The sequence below is a fragment of the Emydura macquarii genome, unplaced genomic scaffold (genome assembly GCF_026122565.2).
Source record: "Emydura macquarii macquarii isolate MOO-44397 ecotype Brisbane River unplaced genomic scaffold, CSIRO-AGI_Emac_v2 contig_3530, whole genome shotgun sequence".
NCBI lineage: Eukaryota > Metazoa > Chordata > Testudines > Chelidae > Emydura > Emydura macquarii.
Window position 1 is genome coordinate 1,689,085 of NW_027133667.1, and position 24,107 is coordinate 1,713,191.

A 24,107-nucleotide genomic window follows, 5' to 3' on the forward strand; every position below is an offset into this window, starting at 1 on the left:
ACAGCTGATAAAACTCCAGATATAGGGGCTGATCCTGCTATCCAAACTCAGGCAAAATTTCCATTGAAGTTAACGGGCACAGTCCATCACCCGACTCTTTGGTCTCATTCTTTTGGGGCATGAAAATATGGCCATGCTGTAGTTCCATTGAAATGTATTAAACAGGCTATAAGAATAACAGGACAAACACTGATTTTTGCTATTTCCTGTGCAGGTGAGATGGGAACTCTTTGCAGTGCCCTCAAGAAGATAGAATGAAGGTTTTCTCAGAATCCCATCTTCCAAGAGCTACTTGCTGAAGTGACTATGTGCCAATGCCAATAATCTTCAGCTCTTTCACATTATTGTCACTCTATTTAATGTGTGAATGTTTATGATAAATATATATACATGCGTGCGCACACACATATATATATATATATATATATATATATATTACTATAGTTTAGCAACAGAAGAGACTTCTGGGGTGACTCTGTGCTCTCTCTCATTGCATATCATAATCCTGTTTAAAATTCACCCCGGCTCTGGCCTGCACATCTTTTCAGTCTGAATCCTGGAGGCTGGCAGAGTAAGGAATCCTTCTCCACTCACCAGCCTGCAGAATTACTGGGACTGCATATCCCCCACATCCCAGTGAAAAGGTGGCAGTGGCTAGCAGCAGATTCACTGGCTCTGTCCCATTTCTCCTACACTCCCATCCCCCCGGCCTGCAGCCATGCTGGGTTCCCCTGGAGAGCTAAGCTCTGCACTCCTACCTAGTACACATACTTTTCATGTCCTCAGAAACCCTGACCCCTACATGGCAAATCTGCACCTCTTCCACTACACATGGGGTCCTCTGCCCAGAGAAGAGGCCGTGGTTTGCCACCTTAATGTGGGGCTTAATAGTACCTTGTGTGGGGCCCTCTGCACTGGGGTGAATTTTGCTGTAAAAGTTTTTGTTCTGCAAAAATGACTTCAAGGTTAATCAAAGCGAAGATGCTCAGACGTTACTAGTGGAGAATGTTTTCAGTATGGTTCTGATTCATTAATGAAGATTTTTCCTCCAGTGTTAAACGATTGTCCTCACGCAGTGTGCAATGTGTTCCCATAGCTCATAGTCCAGGGACTACATTTGCTAGTTCACAACTTGAACATTTTAACCATCCTGAGCTAGGCACAGCAAATCAGTGTTTCCCACTAACAACTGTGCATAATCATATCAAAATGATACACAAGATTCAGCGTGTGGTGAGAGGTTCTAAAGCAGGTGGGTGCTTTACAAAAATGTTTTAACAGTCTACAAAATGTAATACTTGTTGTTGCACCACTTTTATATTTACATTTTGAAAAGCAATGGGTCTTTTAATGCAAACATTGTCCTTTAAGGAGGTACAAAGTACAGCTGCCTCCATTTCATTCATGGAATATAATAACATTAATCTAAGCCAGGATACCAGTTTGGGAGTCTTTTGAATAGAAGAGTATTTATGCGAGATGGTATCATTTTGATGCTTTGAAGTATCACTTTTTAATCATTGGGTCTTTTATTGTGTGGTAATGTCTGTGCAAACCTTTAATGCCTTGCACTTATTTTGAAAGTGAAAGTAGTCCATGTTCCTTCTCTTTCACTATAGTGATATGCACAAGGTGATTGTGTTCACAAAAGGATGATTCCATCACACATCTGAAGTCTCACAAAATAATCTCTGATTGGCTTTCAAATCTTGTTGTGGCTGTTGCTATGAATAACAGTAGAGCAGCATCCTGTTGGGAATACAGGAGTCATGGTTTCTCTTTATGCTTAAGTGGCATTATTAAATAGCTTTCACATTTAGAGTCTGGTTGTGTCTCAGTTACACAGGTATAGATCTGGAGTGACTCCACTTAAATGAATGGAGTTACACTGGTGTCAAACTAGTGTTAAGTGAGAGAACTGACTCCCTTGGTGTTTTAGAAATGGATGAAACAAACTGCAACTATATTTTTCTTACTAAAACCAAAAGAATACTCAATAATATTTTGCACTTCTGCAGCATCATTCATGGAAGAATATCAAAATGCTTTGAAAAGATTAACTAAGAAGTCTCACATCCATTAAATATGATCTATATTTTAAAGCCAGGGAAACTGAGGCGTAGAAGGTTCCTTGATATGTCCAGGATCTGCTATCTAGCCTGAGAGAAAAATAATTCTGGATTGGCTCTGTCATTCTAGGCTTTTATACTGTTCCCATCATAGTGCTATTCAAGTACTTAGGATACTCAACTATGACTAAACTTCTGACTCCCAGTCCCATGCCGTAACCACTTCCTCCATGCTCCTTCCTTTAGTGCTTTATGTAGAGTACGCTAGAATATCCATGGTACCATCATTCCTGACTAAGGTGATCAAAAAGTTGTGGCGAGACAGCTCTCAGATCTCCTTGACCCGTATCAGCTTGGGTACCAACCTGGTTATGAAACAGAGTCCACCTGAGCTGCATTGGTAGGAGACAAGCTGTCCATGCAGATATTATACTTGGTAGCTGCCTTTAATAGAGTTGATCAGGAGGGTGTTTGTTATTGTAAAGATGGGGAAATTGTTGGAGTGGGAGGGAGACTTGAGATTTTATGTTTCTTGCTGCAGATGGTTTAATCTTAAAGTATGCTGATGCACTTAACTTAAAAATACAATACATGCTATGTCAAAGGTGTATGGATAGAAGACCTGGTTTGCATTTAAATGTATCTATTTAAATGAATGAATGAATAATAGTTATACCATATACGTTTGTTAATAATAGTACCACAACAATAAATACAATACTGTATGAAAAGGATTTCTGCTGAAATTAGTAGGTTAAGTTAGTTGGTTGTTTTTCCTAAAAGTGCCTGTAGCTAGCATGATTGGTTGGATTTTCACTCTTCTGTATAACCAGTTTCTTCTAAGCACATAAGCCATTATGGCTCCCTAAAGTAAGACTAATAATATGAGTTATATGTGCACATCAAATAGTGACTAGACACCATATATAGTGCATTGTGATATTCTGTATTTTGAAGCATTTACTTTTCATCTTAAGCATAATGGTGGGGGTAGGAGAACCTAACTGTATATCTTCTTTGAGTTTTATTTCACAGTTAGCATCCCTTTAGCGGGTTTTGCTGTTCTCACAAACACACAGCAGAGCCAACACTTACTTTGGTGCCTCACTGCATCCAAACTATTTAACTTCCTTCTGTTTTCGCTAAATTGCGTACATTCACTGTTGCTTTTTATGTCAACAGATTATCATGTTCTTTGTAGCGCTAAATAAACACAGTGTTAAGTACATATAGCAGCAGTATTGGGCAAGGTAGTGACTGATGAGGAACTGATTGTCGTCTATGTCTTCAAAGCAATACATAAAAGTTTGTTTTGTTTTATGCAAATAAAATTACTGCCAATAAAACATAACAACCAGAGGTGACTTGTGTAACCTTGGTTTATATTATGGAGACTTGCTAGCCGTTCCATAGCTAAGGTGGTGCCACAACTTTCCATTAAAAACAGGGCCTTCCTGTCTTTCATACATGCCTTTTAAAATATAAAACATGGGCATAGATCCGGGGTGACCTGACTTTCTTTTAAAATGGAAACTAATTTAGGGCCCAGTCTTGTAGTCCTTTATGCAGGCCAACTCTCACTGACTTCCAAGGGAATTTTCCTGCAAAAGGACTATGGCCCAGATCCTCAAATCCCATTGATTTCATTCAGAGCTAAGCTAAGCACCTAAATACCTTAGAGGATTTGAGCCTGTGTCTGAGACCTGAGCTGCCTTATAGATTGAAACTGAAATATTCAAAGGAGGGACTTACTGAAGACTGTATCAGCACCACTATAAGCTGAATCCAATGGAAACCTTGATCAGTGTTTGCGTTACAGCTGCCAAGCCCGGTAGACACAGAAACATATAACTTACTTGTCACAGATTCTTCAGCAAGTGGCCATTACAATGCTGTCTAAATGCTCCTTCAGGAAATAAAGAAATTAAACAAATAGCTTAGACAAAATATTCAGCAGTTTCTCGTCCAGCAAAAGCAAGCTAGAGATTTGCTTGAACGTGTACTTAGCATTTATCTAAAGAAAATAAATTTGCAATCTGATATACTGGGGAGGGCAGAGGAGAGAGAAATGGGATTGTGCACAATATCTCTGGCCAGCACTATAATGAAAGTAAACCAGCTTGCTTTGCAGGTGAAGTAAGATGATGATGATTCAGAGTAGGAATCACAATATATTCCTATGCCGCTAGCTGGAGCAGAAAGAGAGGTGGCTGACCCTACTACCCTTTATTATATGTGGATCTAGATAAAACACTCAGTCTGTGACTTTAAAGCAACACATTTATTTTGAAGAGTCCATGTGTCAGGCCAGAGGTTCTCAAGAAGAATGAGCAGATTGCTGTCCACAGGAATACTCCTGCTCCCAGCATTGCCTGACACACACACACAGGTGAGGGCCAGTTCACTCCTGTTGTAAACAGAAGCATTTCCATTGATGTCAATGGAATTGCCTCCAGGGCTAAAGTGGGTTTGCATAGTTTGGCCCAGTTCTTGTCACATTCAGTAGGGATCTAACCAATTAAACAAACCCATTTAAAGGGAGAATAATGGGGTTGGGGGAGAGGTTTGCGAAAAATAACCTATGATTGACAAATATTAGGATATATATTAGGATAAATTTGGAACCTATCTCGTAAAACCTGATACCTGATCTTTGTCTCCTTGGTACCTAATTTCTACTCTCTGACGCTGGACACTAACATTTATCTATGACACCTGATGCATTACTACTGCTCCTTGACTCCTGATAAAGTATCTGAGGATACCCTAAAATGGATACAGCCAGGCAGATTTCCTAGATGCACCCAAATCATACATTTTCATGTGCAAATGACCAGTTGGATGCAGGCTGTTATCATTGGCAATCCCTCGGAGTTTGAGGATGATTATCTTTCAGTAAAATGATAGCTGATTATCTCTGGTGGATCTGCAGGTGACTAATGAGACCTATCCGGGATCCATAGACCTTGTCACTATTGGGGCAGACATTTCCCAATGGAAGTGGAGGATCTGGATTATTAAGTTGGGCTGTGACATGTTCTTTCCTCCTTTCCTGTTTTTCCGTTTCCTGTTGTCTTCATTTGATCTCAAAATATTGGCATCCTTGCCACAAAGTCCTTTTCCATTTTGGTCGATTGAGAGCTTGGGTTTCCCATGAGTTTATGTCAATATTGCACTTCTTCATGTTGGCTTTGAGAGTGTCTTTGAAGCACTTTTTTTGCACACTCCTTGACCATTGGCCATGGAGAGGTGAGAATATGACCTGCTTTGGGAGTTGACTTTCTGGTATTAGAAGAACATGACCAGCCCAACGGAGTTGGTGGCAGATGACCATAGCTTCAATGCTGGATTTTTTGACTTGAGACAGAACACTGATGTTGATGCATTGGTCATCCCACTTGATTTTGAAGATCTTTCAGAGGCACGGTTAATGTTATCTTTCAAGAACATTGAGGTGTCTCCTGTATATGACCCAGGTTTCAGCACCGTACAAAACAGAAGGAATAACAATACCTTGTATATGAGAAGCTTGGTTTGATTCTTGAACTCACGATCTTTGAAGACACATTTTTTCTAGTGTCCAAAAGCTGCACTAGCGCATTGAAGGTGGTGTTGAATTTCCTCGTCAATGTCAGCTTTCTGCAACAAATAGCTGCCAAGGTAAAGGAAGTGCTCAACATTCGCTAGCGTCTCTTTATTGCTTTGAATAATGGGAGCAAGATCCTAGTGATTTGGAGCCTGTTGGAGGAGTACTTTAGATTTCTTGGTGTTAAGTGTAAGGCTGAGTTGGTTGTAGGCCTCAAGGAAAGTGTTGATTATTTTTTGAAGATCTTCTGAGTCAGCACACAGGGCATAGTCCTCTGCATATTGGACTGATTTAGAGATAGTGGATGCATGTACAGCTATATGCACTCATAAACAGTTGACTGCATACAAAAAATATGTATTCTGGACCAAAATCTAAGCCCAGTTGAAGTCCAGGGAAAGGCTCCCTTTGACTTCATTGGACAATGGATCACTCTGTTATGAAGAGGCATCCACACTTGTGAGAATCAGGAGGAGTCTGGGGGAAGACTGTAAGACCAGACCTTTTAGAAAATGTAGTCTTTTTGGGGAGCTATGACTTCAAATATTGACCACTAAGATTATAAGTTATTTCCCTCTTATCTGTAAACTGCTTCAAGTCCATCTGTAATTATTAAGATCTGGTACATTTTGTCCCTGTAAGGAGATCTGGACCTAGAATATTTGGACACATGACTAGTCCAGTTGTGCTAGGCAGCTACAAATATAGTGTAAGACACACACCCTGCCACTAAGAGCTTACTGTCTAACCACCTGCAGTTAATATTACAACTGACAGCATGGAATCAACTCCATGGAATTATTTCTTGCACTGTCCTTACATTGATGCACATTTTGAAACGTGTTACAAAAGTTCAGCTATTCTTCTCTGAAATGTCACTTATGTCACTTTTAATGCAGTGGCACTTTCTTTTAATACTTCACATAGTAATTTTTGAGGAAGCTGGGTTCAGAGCATGCATTGCAATATTCACAATAGCGTTACATCCTATAACTCTGTTAAAATTGCTTGATCAAATACATAGTTATACTTGTAGCTATATAATTAAAATGTTTGAGATCTGTATTTATAGTATAGAGACAATGTGGGTGTGATGATATCTTTTAATATCTGAAGAAGAGCTCTGTGTAGTTCTAAAGCAACACAACAACGGAAGTTGGTCCAGTAAAAGATATTACCTCCTCACCTTGTCTTTCTAATATCATGGGACCAACATCTACAACAAAACTGCAGACAATATTTGTAGTATAGGCAGGCTCAAATAATGTAATTCATCTTGAAACTCTCTATTTCACATCTAGTCTGGTCCAAAGTCCATTGAAATCAGTGTAAAGACTCTCACAGAAGTCAGTGGGCTTTGGAACAAACCCATAATGGTTAAAATTAAACATACCAGTGATATTTTAAATATACATTTACCACGAGCAAATAATAGACATTTATGGTATAAAGAGAAGCATTTACCCAATCACATTTTTCATCAGCTATATTTTAATATTAGCTGTAAACGCATAAAATAGGATTGCCAATTAATTTACCGGATGTACTTTTTTCAGTTATTACATTTGGATATGACTTCATTTGATAACGTTATATTTAATAACATGTGATCATTTATTACTACTGTGTTTAACAAGCTTCAAAATTCGTGACACCGTCAGGCAGAAAACCTCTGAAGCGGGAGAAATCTTTGAATCTGTTCTTTTGCCTCTCAAGCAAATCAGAGGTGCCTGCACTCCAGCAAACATTTTGCTATTTTTGCTTCTGTGTGAGACTAACCCTGTAAAGCTCCATTTGGTAGTTTCTATCGCTAGCTTTTATCCTAGCCTGTTGGATCTCAAAAAGAGGAATGAGATGGCAAGCCGCAGCCTATGGGCTTTCTCGTTGAGCTCAACAAAATGTCAGTAGGACGAGCAAAAGGAGAAATGTTTTGCCCCTTTTAGGTTGACTGATGCTATTGCTACTTTATAACCAGGAAGCTGGGTTCGAACACAAAGTGCGAAGGACACTATCCTTGTTAGTTTCAGCCCTGCATTACCTGATTCTGAATCTGAATCCATTCGCTAGCAACTTTGTATTTCTTAACACAATTTTGATTTATTTTATTTTATTTTGCGGGGGGGGGGGGCGGGAAGCAAGCAAATGGATGTTGCTGGACAGTTTGATCCAATGATTTTGTAAGTGCTTGAATGGAAGTACAGGTGGTTGTATGGCAAATATTAACATGTATACATCTTATTGTCTAGGTTTAAAAGTAACATATGAGGAGGTTGTTATCTTCAGAGAGAATCAATCCCCTGGCTGGCTTTTCACTCTGGAGAGGTTTTTATTCGGTTTACCCCCGATTAAATTGTGTGCTTTCTCATCTCGATCTGAAGCTCTGCGCTGTTATACCACATTTGGGTATGATAGGTTAGCGTTTAAGCCTCTTTGGTGATTCCTTTTTATATATTAGATCATAGAGGTATACGTATAGATTATAGAACGAGACAATACAGATTATATCAATGGAATTCTAGTTTATAGAACAGCTAATCACACCTTCAGTTACTGATTACAAAAGGTCGCCAAGGAATTTCAGTTCCAGACATTGTGGATTCTGGGGGGGTCTTGTTCTTTAGTAAATGCCTTTAGAAATGCCTGCTCTTAATTCCACTGTGGATGTAAATAATGCCGAATGCGGACTCCTATGGTACTCCCACTGAAAGCGAATCAGCCGACAACCTCGGATCTCCTTGGATAGTACTCCAGACTGCATCGGGATCTCTTTTCCTCGTGGCTAGCTCAGAAACAACCGAAGCTCAGAAGGATCGTGTTACTTACAAGTAGGTGAAAGCCTCACCCTATCGACGCTACATTTCTATGACTAGTTCTTTCTTTTGCAGGAAGGAGGTTCACTCCGCATCCTTATTCCCAAGCGACCGCCAAAAATCAAAACCAAACTGACCGAACTAGCCAACAAACTGGACTGCATTAGAAATCCAGGCTGGACAGTCCAAGGCATCCAGGACCCGGAGTGAGGGAAGCAACTGGGATTGCTGCTTCTGTTCAAGACAGCAGGGCTTCAGCACCTGGGACAGCGACCGTCCCAGCCCTCCCCTGACCCCCAGAGAAGAAGGGGAATTCAGGGGACTCGCTCGAGCATCCCTTCGGGCGTCAGGGCATGAGGATAGTAGAGGAAAAGGAGCCCGGTCCATGCTGTGGTGCCTGTTACGGGACCAAGAAATATATGCTTAGGGGTAATTCTGTAGCAGTTCATAAGGCTGTAATTTCGTTATTGACTCTGCAGGGCGTTTGGGGACACGTTTGTATGGAATCAATTCGATGCACTAAGATGTCATGACTTACCCTTGGTAGGAAGGGATGCGCTGGCCCAAAAGTGTGGGCAGCATCGAGCTAAAAAAATTGTTTCCCTGAGACATCAGCCTCGACTGCTAAAAAATGGCTAGTAAACGTGGGCATCCGTGCCCCTGCTCGTGTTACAGGTAGCTCTGCTGAAATGGAGCCGCCTGAAGTAGCTTTGGCCATCGACATGCAGCGTTAAAAGCTGCGAAGTGCAGTGACAGCAACACGAAGGTGTGTGTCCGTGTGCCGAACTGCGGGGTGCTGGGAGGAACAATAGAAACAACAACCCAAACACGGCAGAATAAAAACGAGCACCAAACGCCAGGGACTCGAAATCTGTTTCCAAATCACGACGTGTCTTAGTGGAAAGATCGGCCGGATTTAAGTCTGGATACACAAACACAGGCACAGCCGGGGCAAGGTTTTTCTAGATACTTGAGTATATAAACCGCGCGTATAAAAGCCAACCATCGATCACCGAAATAGACATAATGGAACAAGCGTCCTGCTGCTCCGAGGTTGTATGCACCGGATTGCCATCGATCAGCTAGTACATTTCCCGCAGTAATCCGGAGCGACGTCTTCGCTAGAGATTGGGCTCGAATTATCTACCAGGACTGAACCCGTATGCGATGCAGTGAGTGACATTCAAAGTGCTAGCACACCACAGCACGGTACAAAAGACACCAGCAGTCTAGAAAACAGGTTTGGTTTGGTTTTTTTCCGCCGGCGAAAATATGCGCAGAGCCCGGATCTGACTGGCAGGTAACGGATATTGCAAGCAAACACGGGAATTTGAAGCGAAGTGGAAAGGGGACTGCGAGTTTCCGAGCACCCTGCACAAACCGCAGCCTGGTCTTGACCGACACCGTTTCCACTTCAGATATTGCTTTAAAAAACACCCAATCACCTGTTTAAACGTTCTTAAACGAACCCGGTGGAAGTAATCGTATTGCAGGAGGTGGGGTTCGGCAATGTCTCTAAGTGGCAATGTTGAAAGTTATGTCTTAAAAATCACACTGACATGGCAGCGGGGTTTACACGGGGCTGGGAACCCCTCGAGAGTTACTAGATTGGAATGACTTGGAAGGGGAGCAACTGTTCAATGTCCTCCCATCTGCTCCCTGCTGCGGGCGGGGGCTGGGGCGGGGGGTGGGGGGCGTAAAGTTTTCTTTATGATCAGCTGTTCCCTAAACCTACGAATTTTACACGAGCAGCTGTAGGCCCACCTTCGGCGTTACCTGGGGCATTGACCGCTGGAGGGAGGAGACGGGCCATGCCCACAGTGGACAGTCAGGGGTGGACAGAATATTTCCCAGGCAGACAATGAAAGCAAAGACAGACGAGAGAGAGAGAAAGGGGACGCGGGGGAGGTTAGGCTTTTCCCCCCACCAAGGGAAGCTCAGACTCGGAGCCGTGAACGGAAATCCCATCTCCACCGGTTAACAAAAGATCCGGATTTCTAAAGGCTCGATGGGGCAGTGCGGAAAATACAGACACTTTCAAACGGAGCCGGAGGGCTGGCTCTGCTTTGAAGTTACCATGAGAAGGGGGGTTATTTTCGGCTCCTGCGCGCACCCTACGCAGGGAAGTGCCCTTCATCTCCATGGGGCGGGCCCCATAAATGGCCCTGCCTCGCTGCACGGCAGGGACCAGAGGGGTTTTGGTCGCAGGCCCTTCGCAGCCAGAGCCAAGCCCCGCACAGCGCCCGGGGTCCCCGCCGGGGCTGGCACCGAGCAAGGCCGGGTCTCCGCTCGGCAGCGCCGGGGGTGTCTCCCCGGGCGGGGAGCTCGATGTCGGGGGCTGGCTTTCCATGAAGACGGAGGTGGCGGGCGCCCCAGGCCGGGGGGCAAACCTGAGAGCGGAGGCGGGCCAGGAGGAGGCAGCGCCGGGCACAGAGCCCGCGGAGCAGGCGGATGGCCTGGCCTGGCAGGAGGAGGAGGACGGGAGAGCCGCCCTGATCCTGACCTTCGCCCTCCGCGGCGTCGGACAGGCCGGGCTCTCCGAGGCAGCCAAAGTCTTCGAGGTACGAACCTCCCAGGCCCGGCCGCAGCCTTGCCCTGCCTCGCCCCTGCCCCCTTCCACTCTGCAGCCGAGCCCCGCCGCCCCGTCTCCGCTCCCTTCCCACCGCCCGCACCCGCTCTCGCCGCCCGCGCCGTCCCCATCTCCGCCCCGAGCCCCAGCTCACACGCCCCCCCTGCCCCCAGGCCGGAGCCCGGGCTCTGCCTTCGCGGCTCTTCTGCCCCGCCGTGTGCTGACACCTCCCCCCCCCGCCGCTCTGGGGGGCTGAAGGAGGCAGCCAGGGGCGCTCTGAAGTGAGGAGGGAGGGTTAGAGAGAGGGGGACATGGGGCTAGACGAGCCGCCTGGCTGCAGGGGCATAGCGGCGCTCGGTGCCCCTCTGACACGCTCTGAGCACGGGGCCAGCCGGTGCGGGACCGAGCTTAGGGTTATTCTAGGGTTAGGAGCCAGTGACCCTCCGGCGGCAGGGTGCTCGCAGCCTCTCTGCACAATCTCTGAAGGACGGAGCCGGAGTGGAACAGCTGTTCGACTCCCGCAGCCAGCCACCCCCCGCCCGGGTAGCTGGTGGAAGGCCTAGGAAATCCTGGGGTTCGCAGCCTTGTCAAGCGTTGTCCCGGCATCTTCCGACAGCTCCATCCCAGCGCTGGGAGAAGCGGTCCGTCTGTCAGGGCGCTGCGCCGTCTCACCACGTGGCCGTTTTGCCTTTGGCAGACACTCGAAGCCGGAATCCAGCACTTCGAAACCCGGCGAGCCGAGAACGCGGCTGGTGAGCTCCAATGCTTTGTCAAATGCGAAGTTCCCAGTTCCGATGTCAGCGTCCTGCTAAACGCCTTACGGAGAGTGGCGGAAGATGTGAAGACTAGCAGAGAGGAGAGAGGTATGCAACGTGTGGCACCTGCACCCTCATGTCTAAGTCGCCTCCCCCCCAAAATGAAGACTGGCTTGAATCTAATTGGATTGAAATTATTCATTAGGTCCACAGTTTCCAGTCTGTGTATGTGAAGTTAGCCCCCCTATTCCTGCAATGTGATGTTTGTGGGCACTCATGCATGGCCCCAGTGACCTCACAGAGGTCAGCCTTCCTAAAACACATCCCAGCCACCTGTTTTGCATGCATCGTCTGTTGCTAGATGAATCTGAAAATAATGCTCATAGAAATTTGCAATACATTGTATCAATATTTCATATTCTTCAAAGTACTTCCATGCATTTTGTCTCTGTATGTCAACATGTAGTAGTTATATTTGTTATGAAATAAAAACTATTCTGGAAAACCGGTGTTCTATAAACAAGAAGTGCTATTTATTATTATTATTATTTTATTTATATATTTCATTTTATTAAAATATAGTGTTTTCTTCTTTTTATATTTCTAAAGGAGAGAATGTTCCTTCTGTAATATTACTTGTTCTCTTAGAATTAAAACAGATTTCTCACCAGCCAGTCTAAAATAACAGTGTCTGAGCTCTAAATAGCCTTTGCCAGAAAACAGGGACCCAACCTATTGTGGTAATTCTTATGTTCATTGGCTGGTGAAGAGTGAATGATTTATGATAAAAAAACAGAGGAAATGATGGAGAATAAGGGTATATGAGCTTCATACAGGTGCGTAACACTCATTTATGCTAATGCAAGCTACATTTTTTTAGTTCAAGTACGCATAGGAATAGACTTAAACCCGTGCATAAGTTCATTGCTGGATCAGAGTCTTAGGCACAGGTTCAGAAAAGCACTTACATACATGCTTAGCTTTAAGCAAATAGTTAAGACTCATTGACACCAATGGAATTGAAACACAGACTGAGTTGAATGGCGACCTTATTGGCAGGAGCATATACTGTGTGCAGTGAACTGTATGTAGTAAAAACCTGCTTAATCAAATGCCACCTGGGACAGAGAAAACAATTCTGCAAATGGGTGTTGTATAAAGTGAGGGTGTCATTGGCGGAGGAAATATGAGACAGAAAGAGATAAAGGATAAACGTAACAGCTTTTCTGCAGCTTTCCTGCCATTGTCTGTTTTGAGGGGTTGGGGATTTTTTTTAATCCGTAGATTTAATAATCTATTTTCAACACTGCAAGGCTGATTGAAAGAACTAGAGCAAATGTTTAACTTGAAAATGTGAGTACATTGGTGAGGAGAAGCCTTGCAGATGTGAATTTGAAAGAGGGCTTTTAATGTGACAAGGCAAGTCACTTAGTGACTAGGAATAAGGAAGGTGCACCCATGGACGTGGAAATGTGAATGGGAGAATGAAACAAATGGGGTACATAGGCAGGAAGCTTGGATGGAGGGCAGGGAGCAAGTAGGACATAGCAGAAGAGGAGAGCAGAGATATAGCTTGAATACAAAGATAAGAATTTGCTGTGAATGGTGAGTGAAAACCAGTGAAGAGACTTCCAGAGGGGAGTGGTATGCTCAGAGAAATGAGCCAGAAAGATTACGGCACCATTTTGAATTGAACGGAGGGGAGAGAGTTTGCTTGTCTTAAAACTGTGATTTCATGTTGCTCAGCTCATGCAATTGACACTCAGCCTCTTGTTAAGACAGCTTCTTTTTTGGGAAGACAGTTATTTGCAGCTGCAGTCAAGGACTCAGGAGCTCAACCTTGCAACATGCTGAGCTCTCTGGTCCTATCCCAGGAAAGCACATGCTCTCCCGTTGAAATCAATCGTAATACTCAGCTTAGAAAAGTAAGCATGTCCATGAGTATTTGCAGGACTGGGAAACTTGATAAACTCAGCTGCACCTGCACATAATCATGTCTGCAATTATATGCTCCCATCACATTTTAGATGCAAAAAAGAGAGTCCTGGTTAAGGCCAACACTGAACATCAAGCATCCTGACTAAATGCAAGAAATGCACCCTTTACAAAAGCAAATCTCCAGCTGACTACAAAGAACTTGCCTGAGTGGGGAAAGTTAACTAGGGCCTTCAGGATTCGGGTCACTGTGAACAATAACAATAAGTTTGTCATTTTTCAACTTATTTTTCGTTCACCGCTTGTAATGCTGGATTGTAAGATATTCCTCCTATAAAGCAGAGGCTGTTATGGTCAGTGGCTTGTTTCTTTCTGTCTCTTCCCAAGCCTATACTAAACCTATATAATTGAAATGGACCCTTTTTTGCTATCTCCAACAGTCCCATGGTTTCCAAAGAAAATACGAGACCTCGACAAGTGCCACCAACTGATCACCAAGTATGAACCTGATTTGGACCATGATCATCCTGTAAGTTTGATGTCATCATTAGTTTACCTTTGAAACTATTTAAATACATTTGTTAGTTCTGCTATCCAGAGGAAGCACAGTAGAAAGAATTCTCTCTAAAGCTAGCCTCTGAAACAGTTCTGCGCCCCGACAAAGTTTGTTTTTTAGAGTGGGGATTTACAATGGAACTAGGAATGAATGAGGTAGCCTAATAAGACAAAATCTTACAGGCCTGTTATATTAATTTAGATGGAATAAATGGGCCCAAAGAGTTAAAGGTGTTTATATGACCCTATCACTGTCTAACGTTAAATAGTGTTAAACAAGGTTTGGGGTTTGATATACAGAGACCTCAGTCTGCTTAGTACCATGGCAAATACTTTGATTCCTGCAAAATTCTTCCCTCTGTTCAGGCAAGGGCAGCATGGTGAACTGGGTGGGAAATACAGATATGAGAAATACAAGCACTTATTCCTCTGACTACCTAGAAGGTGCTCTATTAAGTTCCTTTACTAGGGTCTGAGTCCATAGGAGGGAAGAGGCTAGAATCAGATGGATGTACAGCTGCAGGACTAAGCACACACACTGTGAGATTGCATGATGTCCCAGGGCTTGAACCTAGGCCTAGGAGTTACCAGCCAGCTGCTACATCCTGGCCTCTACCCCGTCTGCTAAAACCTGATGGACTGAAAAGCTAGTAGGAGTACAGCCTCAGCCAAGGCATCACCCATAGGTGCTGAGAAAGGAGAATCGCCTGGTTCTACTGATTGGTCCAATCATGCTATTTAAGCCAGAAGGAGGCACAGGATGTTGTGACTTCATGGGACCCTGCTTCTTGTGTCATTCCTGCCTCTGCCCCTATTTCCACCATGCTCCTGATCTTTGCCTCTTCTACAGCTCCTGCCCTTATGCCTTGCTTCCAATTATCAGTTACCAGTCCTGGCTCTGACTCTGGCTGGATCATTGGCTCTGGCATTTGGTATCTGACCTCAGCTCTGATCCTCAGCTTTGATTTCTGGCTCTGGTAATCCGCAGTTGACTGTGGTTTTGTTGCACAATCTGCATGCCTACTTCACCAACTAGAATTGGCTCCTGCTTTGACTACTAGGCCTGACTGCCTACATCCTAGCCCATAACAGATTGCCTCTCTAAAACCCCATTGGGAAAACAAGCGTAAGCTGAAGTTGATTTGGATCAGCAGTGACTTGCACAAGTCTTCCCTCTGTGTCGTCAAGAAGGGCAGGTGAACATCTTTAGTGGGGAGGGAAAGCCTCTGGTAGCATGGTTCCAACGGAGCAGAGCTGCCAAGGTGCTTAACGGTGGGAAGCAGTGCAGTGGCAGAAGGATCTGTGTATGGATAGCCAGTTTCCTAGTCAAGGTTCTGTCTCACATGGAACGTACAGTCACCTACATAGCGAAGTATGGGTACAACATGGGAAATTCAGAAAAAAAAAAAAACTGCTAGAGATTTCCCATTGGTGTTATTGCATTCCAAATAGGCATTTGGTATCAAACAGTCAGCCAGGTGGGATGTCCATTGCAATAATGCCACTTTATTTTTAATGTCCCATCAGTAGGGGGGGAGCAAATAAAAGACATTTTCTTGTGTGCACCATAATAAATTGGTTAGACACTCCACAGAGCATGGTAAGACCCTAACTACAGCAGAACTAGATATTACTATATCAGTTAGTTTGGATGTTTGATGTATTACAGCCATGTTATAAGTGAGGTTCTTGTTTAAAGCCAACCAGCCACATCCTCAGTTGGTGTAAATGGAGACATTGATGAAGTCAATGGAGTTTTTGACAGAGTGCTAGGAATCCACACTGCACCAGTCCTCTGGTCACCATTTAACCAGCGAGGCCCCCAGGGAGGGCCTGAATAAGGAGAGGAGTTCTTGATTACCAAGGCAGAGTGGGGGTGGGTTGCTAATTAGCTCGTTAACAAGAAGACTGGATTAAAGCGCACAGGAAGGCATTGCAAGGGGGAAAACTGAAAAGAAAGCGAAAAGGCTAGCTGGGCTTGACAAAGGAAGCTCTCTGTGGAGAGAGACCTTTCCTACCTCCACCCCAACCCTTGGGAGAAGGGGTAGAGTGACTCTGTAACTAGTATGGCAAATGTGGTGAGGCGAAGCACTGTAAATCAACTGCATGGGGATAGGTGCAAAACTCTGAGCAGTCTGTGTGAGAGCCAAGAGGACAGGAGCAGAGAGTGCCCTAGCACAGAACTAGACTGATCTATGCTGGCTCAGGATCTGGCCCGTTATCCTCCCTTGTGGCTTGAAATCAAGGATGAATTTCAAATGAAAGTGGCTTCTGTGAAACCGCAGGGGCTAGATTCTTTGACAGCAGGATGAAGGAGTGGCAATGGTGGCTTTAAGCCACCTTTGTGCTCCCTTCATCCCAAAGCCAACCAGGAGCTGGTCTGGTCCCTGGAATGAATTAGAACAGCTTTTAGGGCCATCATATGGGTTCTCCCTACACAGGTGGAATCCTCCACTGCCGGGCTCAGGTAGGTCTATCTTGCACTGAAGGACTGAAACTAAAAGGTTGTAACATAGCCATGCATCTGGGCCAATGATTTTTCCTGGTGACTTTTATGGTAATATTACAGCTGCTGACAAGGGGGGCATCTGAATAAAGATATACATGCCACATGATGGGATTATAACATACTCTGATTCTGTCTTGTTAGTACAGCCTTTCCCCCTCTCCCCCCTTTTCCTTTTTTATCCCTCCGCTTCATCTTCGCACCCTTGCTTGTGAATAGCAGAAGATCCTGTCTGCTTTTTCCTAAGTCTCTTTTGGGGGCCCTGCAGATCTCTTCAGAACCCACCGACTAGCTACACTTCTGACTTTTAAATGTGTAAAACCACTCAACTTTTATTTAACAAAATTAAACGTAACAATAGCTTTCAGTAACCCTTCTATTTACTCCCAGCGGGAAAAGCCTGAGTTTATAAGAGCCTGGTGGTGCTTCCCTTCCTGACTACAATCCAGCTCCCAGATTTCCTCTGCAATCCTACTCTCTCTCCCCTCAGGAGTCAACGTATGACCCTTCGAATTCAAACTTCCAAAGTTCCAAATTAGCGGTCTAAGTGGAGCTTTCATCCAGGAGTCCTTTGTTTCTAGCACCCAGTAGCATATGTTCTTTTGGTCTTTGTCCAACAACATGCTGCTGTTGTTTCATTGGTTGTATTGCTTTGTGAGACACCAGTAGTTGACACAGATCCAGTTGTTATATAAATGTCTTTGGTCTGTGGGATGCAACCTTAAACAGTTTAAGTTAGTTAACATAATCACATTTTTGCATGTTTGTTTTACATTTCTCTTGTTTTCAATAACCAAAACTTAATACACAGATTAAATCCATTTGTTTACAATGCAAGAGGGACCAACTCTTTTATAACACAGGCTATACTTTTACAATTGTTGTACAAACATTTATTTCTACTTGAGGTGCATTACTAATATTTTATACTAAATATAACGCTTAATTACTAAAATAGATGCTCACAATCTTCCATGAGAAGGTGCACTGCTTTCCCCTGCTGAGCACGCTGTTTTAGCAACAGAGTTAGTAACATATTTTTTTACCCAATCTTTTAAAAGTTAATGTGTTTGTAACATCAATTCCACTTTTGTTAACTGTTTAGAGGCACAAATTTTAATAAACACTACTTCCCTTCAACATAGCATAAAAGAAAATTAAATTAAATTCAAATCAAACCTGACATTTTACTAATATTGCCTTTGTGTTACTATTGAGGTTTCCCCTTATAACAAAACTGTGATTAATAAAGAATTCTTTTTGTTTGCAATTGCATGATTTGTTGAGGCAAAAATATACATGCATATGTTTATAAATGAGGCCTTTTTGAGTTTTGCAAAAAAAAAAAAAAAAAAGATATTATGACAGTTATACCCCAACCATAATATTAAAATAGTGTGGTACCACTTATATTTTAAAAAAAGTATAAAATTGACTTTTGTTGCAACAAAATAAGAAAAAACAAGTCACATGACACACAACATAGAAGGACAACAGGACATGACACAAAAAACCACTTACAGTTAAAGACTAATGGAAAGAAAATTATATTTATAATTATACAAGAGTTAAGCATTTAAATAAGCAAGTTATTACCTTTTTATTTAAACATTTTAATAAGAATTAATAACAATTCATCTTAAGTTATTTGCCACATTTGTTGTATTAATTTAATAACTTTAGACAGTTAGGGTTATATTACTTTATTTTAAAACTTTGCTATATGGAAATAAGGAAAGCCTATGTTTTAAATATTAGTCAGTGGTTAGGATTAGAAGCAGCCTGCATTTCTGTTGCTTGGCAACCATATCTTCAAGAAAGGTAGGAATATTTCCAGCTGTTGCATTCCTGAAGAGTTAAAATAATTAATATACTGGACTTATTTAAAGTAAAGTTTTTACCTGTTTTTTCTCTTTGTTTTTGTTTTGTTTTCGGTTCCTTCTTTTTAGGAATGGTGGTTTCTGTGATAACTATCACTTTTAACTTTTTTAAAACAAAGAGTGAGGACAAGTGAGGAGCGGTGGAGGAGGGATGGTGAAGAGCAACCTAGGAAAGGAGGAATACCTGAACCAAGGGAAATTAACTTTATCGTGGTATTTTAAAGTACAGGCAGCAACAGAGATTTTAACAAACAGAGAGGATATAGAGGAAAACTTAACTGGTATATAAACATATTTTAAAAAGAAGGTTATATTATTAGCTCTGAGTGAGAAGTGAGGGTGGATCAAAGCAGTTGGGAACCCCCACCCCTGGTTTTTTTTATCCTGGCTCTGAGAGGAGAGTGGGGGTTGTTACCTGCTCTTGTAATACCTGAATTTGTTCCCTCAGTGTCTGTTGTTTTTGTCTGCATGCAAAGTGGATTGCAGGAGTGCTCTGGCCTGCTGTAGTTAACTGTTTCCGGGCAACTCCGTGTGTTAATGCATTCATTCTCTATGTTAAATTGCTTAATCTCAGTTTTTCATTTTGAAATTCTTTTCTATCTATTCTCCTATGATTAAATCACAGCTCCTGTCTTTTAATGTGCTCTGTGAACTGTTCCGTTTTTCCCTCAATTTGATTTACCAATTCAGTGAAATTACTGTCTTTTATTTCTCCCTCTTGTGCACTTACTTCCCCTGACTTTTATTACACGGTGATATTGCAATGCGGTGGCCTGTTTAATTTTTGAATTTTGCTAGGGCCACCTTTTTACATTTCTGTCCCCATTTCTCAGGCACAGCGTAGCTACCTGAAGCCTGCTGTTGACCAGAAATATTTATAACAGGGGATGGCACTTCTCTTTTTTGCAGATTTTTTACAGCTGTTTCCAAAGTTTTATTCTTTTCCTGTGCTTGCTGTAAAGTGTAATGTCTCAGGACTGCTTGCTGCCCTGCGAGGAGAATGGGAGTATTCCAGGGCTCTGTTGCTTTTTTTTTTTTTGAGTTTTTTAACTCTTTCTTTGTTTGTTAGTTGCCCTGCCAATTTTCTGGAGTGTTGTTTACATTTTTTACTCTTATTATTTTTCCAGTCTACTGTCTCTGCCCTAGCCTTACAGATTCTGTTCCGTATTTCTTTCCCACTATTTACTTACCAGATCAGCGGTCAGTGTCACCAGTGTTGTCAGTTGTTGGTTGCGTGTGTGTTCTTCCAGTATGTATGTTGTCCCAGTTCTGTAGATAACCGATATAGCAAAACAATTGGATTACACAATGAGACCAGAAATTGGTTTCAGTAACGAAGGCACCAGGCCAGGTTTATTGCCCATGAAGCATGGTAAAAAGTGCCCTATACATGCTACAAGTACACTTAATACATGTAGGCCTGTGACAATGGACTGGCTTAGTAAATGGGGTGGGACTTTCCGTTCCTCACTCAGCCAGACAATGACACTCCCTTTGCGACCCTCTTTTATATACTGATACAAACAAGTTGGTATTGCCCCTCTGATGTGTGGTTGCCATCCTCTGACTTGGTAAGACTTGGTAAGATACTACCCTTTACCTTGTACCGGATGATTTGGTCAAAACATCTCTATCCATCATATTATCAAGACATCTCTATCCATCACATTCTTATTCTGAGGGGTCAGTAAGTCCTCATTATCTTTGAGGTATTGGGATGTTCTGGTACCTCTCTGGAATGCGCTTGCGTGAGTGCTCTGTACCTAATGCTTCTTTAGGAATGTGTATGTTTGCAATATCAGCTCTGTTCTTGCCAGTTACTGTTAGTCTGCCAGCATTCACAGCGTGATTTCTGCTAACTTTGCTTTATAACAGCAGGGCTTGACTCTTACTTTTTTTTTTACAATGGCTAAGAGGAAAATCAAGTGAGTGAACTTAGTTTCTACCTCTCCCCCTTAAATTGTGTCCTAATTTGGAAGCCACCTTCTGTATAATGCTCACTACTCAAAGCTACTATCTCTTCATGTGTAGCTGTGATGTAACTACACTACTAGTAACAGATCCAGAGTGCAGAATTTGGCTCACTCTGTAACATTCCCATGATTCCTTGCCCCAGAGAAAATGCAACAGAAGAAACAGCTACATTCAGGCCTATTAGTTTTGAATGTTTCAGTGAATCCATTCAAGGTTGGTGATCTGTCCTGATGTAACAGTTATTCTAAATTATTTCCCAATTCAGGGATACACTGACCCAGAATACAGGAAGCGGAGAGCTTTCTTTACAGACCTTGCCTTCAACTACAAAGAGTAAGTGCAGCATCTCTGGAAAACGGCTTGTTCTAAGTCAGTTTCACATTTTATGTGCTCTCACTGTAAATAGTCTGATTTTGTTCACGGGTAAGCAACTTTATGGTCGATGTGACTGAATCCTAGGTCAATGCAGCTGTGGTGCCATTACTTTGAAAACTGGGTTAAGCACAGAAACACAGAAGCCGTACAAATCAGGAACATTTCAGAACACTACGAAAATTACTCTAATATACAATTTTAGGGCTGCGTTCAAATCTCACTGAGGTCTGCATTATTTCAGGGACTTCTAGGAAAAAAGGATCTTCATATGGCTCTTTCATTTAAATTACAGCATGAGGGTATCTTCCCTCTAAGCCTTGGCATGTACCTTAATAACATGTCAAGCAGACAAGGACTTGTGCATGTCCAACCAAAAATGGAGAAAGTTTAAAAAAAATAAATAAAAATGGACTTTTCCTCAAATGAACAATTTACACATTCTTGCCTTTCTGTGTAAAACCACATGGGAGTGGAAGAGAAGTCTAGGGGCTTGTCCGTGTGGACACTGAAATTTATTCTACCCACTTGTAAGTAGGATTAGCAAGATGCGTAAGGGCCTTGCGCTATGAGCCGCATGGTGCCCAAGAACTCGAGAAATCCTGAACCAGAAGATCTTGGGAGATTGCTGCTTAATAACAGCCTCAAGGTACACTTCTAGGCTCCCCACTACCGCCATTCACTGTGGCTAGTCAGCCTGCTACCATTAGTTCCCTCACAAGTACTGTGAATTATCTCCCTCTCTGATGGTAATACAACTATCGAGGGGAAGTTAAGGCTGAAATATGCACAATATACCTATGCAGCCAGTTTCTGTATAATGTACGGCTCTTTCCCCAGGGACTATGTCATGTGGAGAAGTTGTTCCTAGCTCCATCCCTTCTGGCTAGACATCCATGTTATTGATGGTCTGCCAACAGCTGAGCAATGGGAATGGGGGACAATACAGCATGGCCTCCTGTAACTTCCCCTCAAGTGATCCTTTCTTTATAGTATTTCGCTGTTCGCACTGCCCCGGGGAATTGGGTGGAGCCTAGGAAACCTGGGTCATAAAACTTTTGGAATGCTTCAGGATGGTTATATATTATTTGTATTTATTTATTTTAGTATGGCAAATAATCTTGGTGCATATAAAGGAAATTACAGATGAAACTAGAACTCAAATCAGCTACATAATTTTTTTTCTCTCTTTAAAGGGGAGACCCTTTGCCTAGAGTTGAGTACACTGCCCAGGAGACTGCTACCTGGTGAGTATATTTTTTGTATCCTGCCCCATGACAGATCATGGGGCGATTCCACAGAAGCACAGGGGAATTTTGGGGGTGCAAGAAGTGCACAACTGTGCCCTACATTTTCAAACAATATTTGACATCTCTAATTTGAATTGCTGTCTTAATTATCCTGTCTTGTTCTTTTTGCAGGATTCTGTTCTCCCCATGCAAGTGTAATTCCTTCTGTTGTGAACAGAGGTTACATACTTGAACTGAGGGGTGAATAAACCCCTGAGTGTGTATGTATATATAAAAATATACACACACACACACACAAACACATAGTATATTTTTCCATTTGAATTTTTCTCTCCTCCTCTTTTCTTCCCTTTATATGCTATAACTGATGCAAGAGTGTGCTCTTAATATATTTATTCTGAGATAGATAGATAGATAGATAGATAGATAGATAGATAGATAGATAGATAGATTGATAGATGCAAGGGAGTGTTTATCTAATCTAATCTATATATAATATAATCTAAATCTAATCTAATCTCATCCATCCATCCATCCATCCATCTATGGGATGAGGGATGTTTCTAACTCCAGTGCACAGCACGTTTCCCTTTACCTTAAAAAATGTTCCTTTTTAAGTTGAATCACTCTCTGAATAAACATGGTCTGGTCTTACAATAACGAAAGTTTCATGGCCTCAAATGAACCCAGGGCAAGCCACACTATAGCAAGTCACTCTTCACACTGGCGCAGCACATTTCCACTGATATTTTCCCCTTTCTAGATATCCCTGTGCAAAAATTAGTGCGAGAGACACGTTAAACCTAGAAGACGTTTCCAACTTCAGAAATGGGTGAAGATTTTGGAGGAAAGGGGGAGTTCTTATTTCTTGTCCCCCTCCCCTTGCTGCCTTTCAAAAATCACACTATGTAGCAATAATTATTGTTATGGATTATTTGTTTTACCAGAATGTCTAGAGGTCCCAATTGAGATCAGGACCCCATTGTGCTAGGCATGTGTATGTACACATAGTTAGTCCCTACTCAGGAGAGGGTAAAAACTAAATGGTGAAGAGGGATAAAAGGTGGGAGAAGGGAAGAATTATTATCCTCATTTTACATATAGGAAAGTGAGAGATTAAATGATTTGTCCAAGTTCTTACAGGGCAGAGCCAGGAACTGAGCCTAGATCTCCCAAGACCCCAGCCAGTGCCTGAACAACAAGGTCATCTGTCCTCTCTGAAGGAGTGCTTTATTTTAAATAAAATATACTGTGCCCTAGAACTTGTAAAATGAGCACCCTATAATCAGCAAGGAACATCATATCCCATTCCTCCAACTTCTATTATTTTCACAAACCCAAATGTTAGATTTTCAAATAAGCTTTGAAAAGTAGCAACAGGACTAGTTAAATCCTTAGTGTCATGTGCATGACGGCTCCCATCAGCCAACAATATTGGCATGGAATGGTGTGGGGGAATGTTATATTTAAGAAAATTTAATCCTGTGTTCTTTCCTGTTTTTCCCTTTTTCTGCCAACCTCCGTCACTGCAGCCATTCTCCACTTAGAACTATTCCCAGGGTGGTAAACGGAATAGGTCTTTAGGGGGTATCTCTCTGTCTTAACACAGTTAGCCCCAACAACCCAGGTGCCTGGCTGTGTAAAATCAAATTCGAAAATTAGATCTCACAGTTGTTATTGCAGCTCCCTATGGCAGTGTCCTGAGGTCAGCTGCATTACAGTGCAATGTAATATGGACACAGGGAAACCAAAAGGGAAATTTATAGCACACTGTTAATTCCCTTGACGTTAGCTCTGAAGAGCTGTTGGATTCCTTTAGTTTGTAGCAACAGGTCTATAAAAATGA

The 24,107-nt window shown here is 42.6% G+C and overlaps 2 protein-coding genes across 2 annotated transcripts in view; both read left to right on the top strand.

The window, feature by feature from the left end:
- The window catches only part of PAH (phenylalanine hydroxylase), a 52,340-nt gene extending 48,917 nt beyond the window's left edge, over positions 1-3,423 (top strand). Inside the window, exon 13 of the mRNA XM_067536150.1 lies at positions 215-3,423. Within this exon, the coding sequence (XP_067392251.1) occupies positions 215-258 (44 nt within the window). The 3' untranslated portion in view covers positions 259-3,423. The remainder of the gene's footprint in view (positions 1-214) is intronic.
- A 7,324-nt stretch (positions 3,424-10,747) lies between these two features.
- LOC137145361 (tyrosine 3-monooxygenase-like) overlaps positions 10,748-24,107 on the top strand; it is a 46,084-nt gene continuing 32,724 nt past the window's right edge. The window contains exons 1-5 of the mRNA XM_067536051.1: positions 10,748-11,026; positions 11,732-11,897; positions 14,165-14,253; positions 20,905-20,972; positions 22,208-22,258. Of these exons, the coding sequence (XP_067392152.1) occupies positions 10,814-11,026; positions 11,732-11,897; positions 14,165-14,253; positions 20,905-20,972; positions 22,208-22,258 (587 nt within the window). The 5' untranslated portion in view covers positions 10,748-10,813. The remainder of the gene's footprint in view (positions 11,027-11,731; positions 11,898-14,164; positions 14,254-20,904; positions 20,973-22,207; positions 22,259-24,107) is intronic.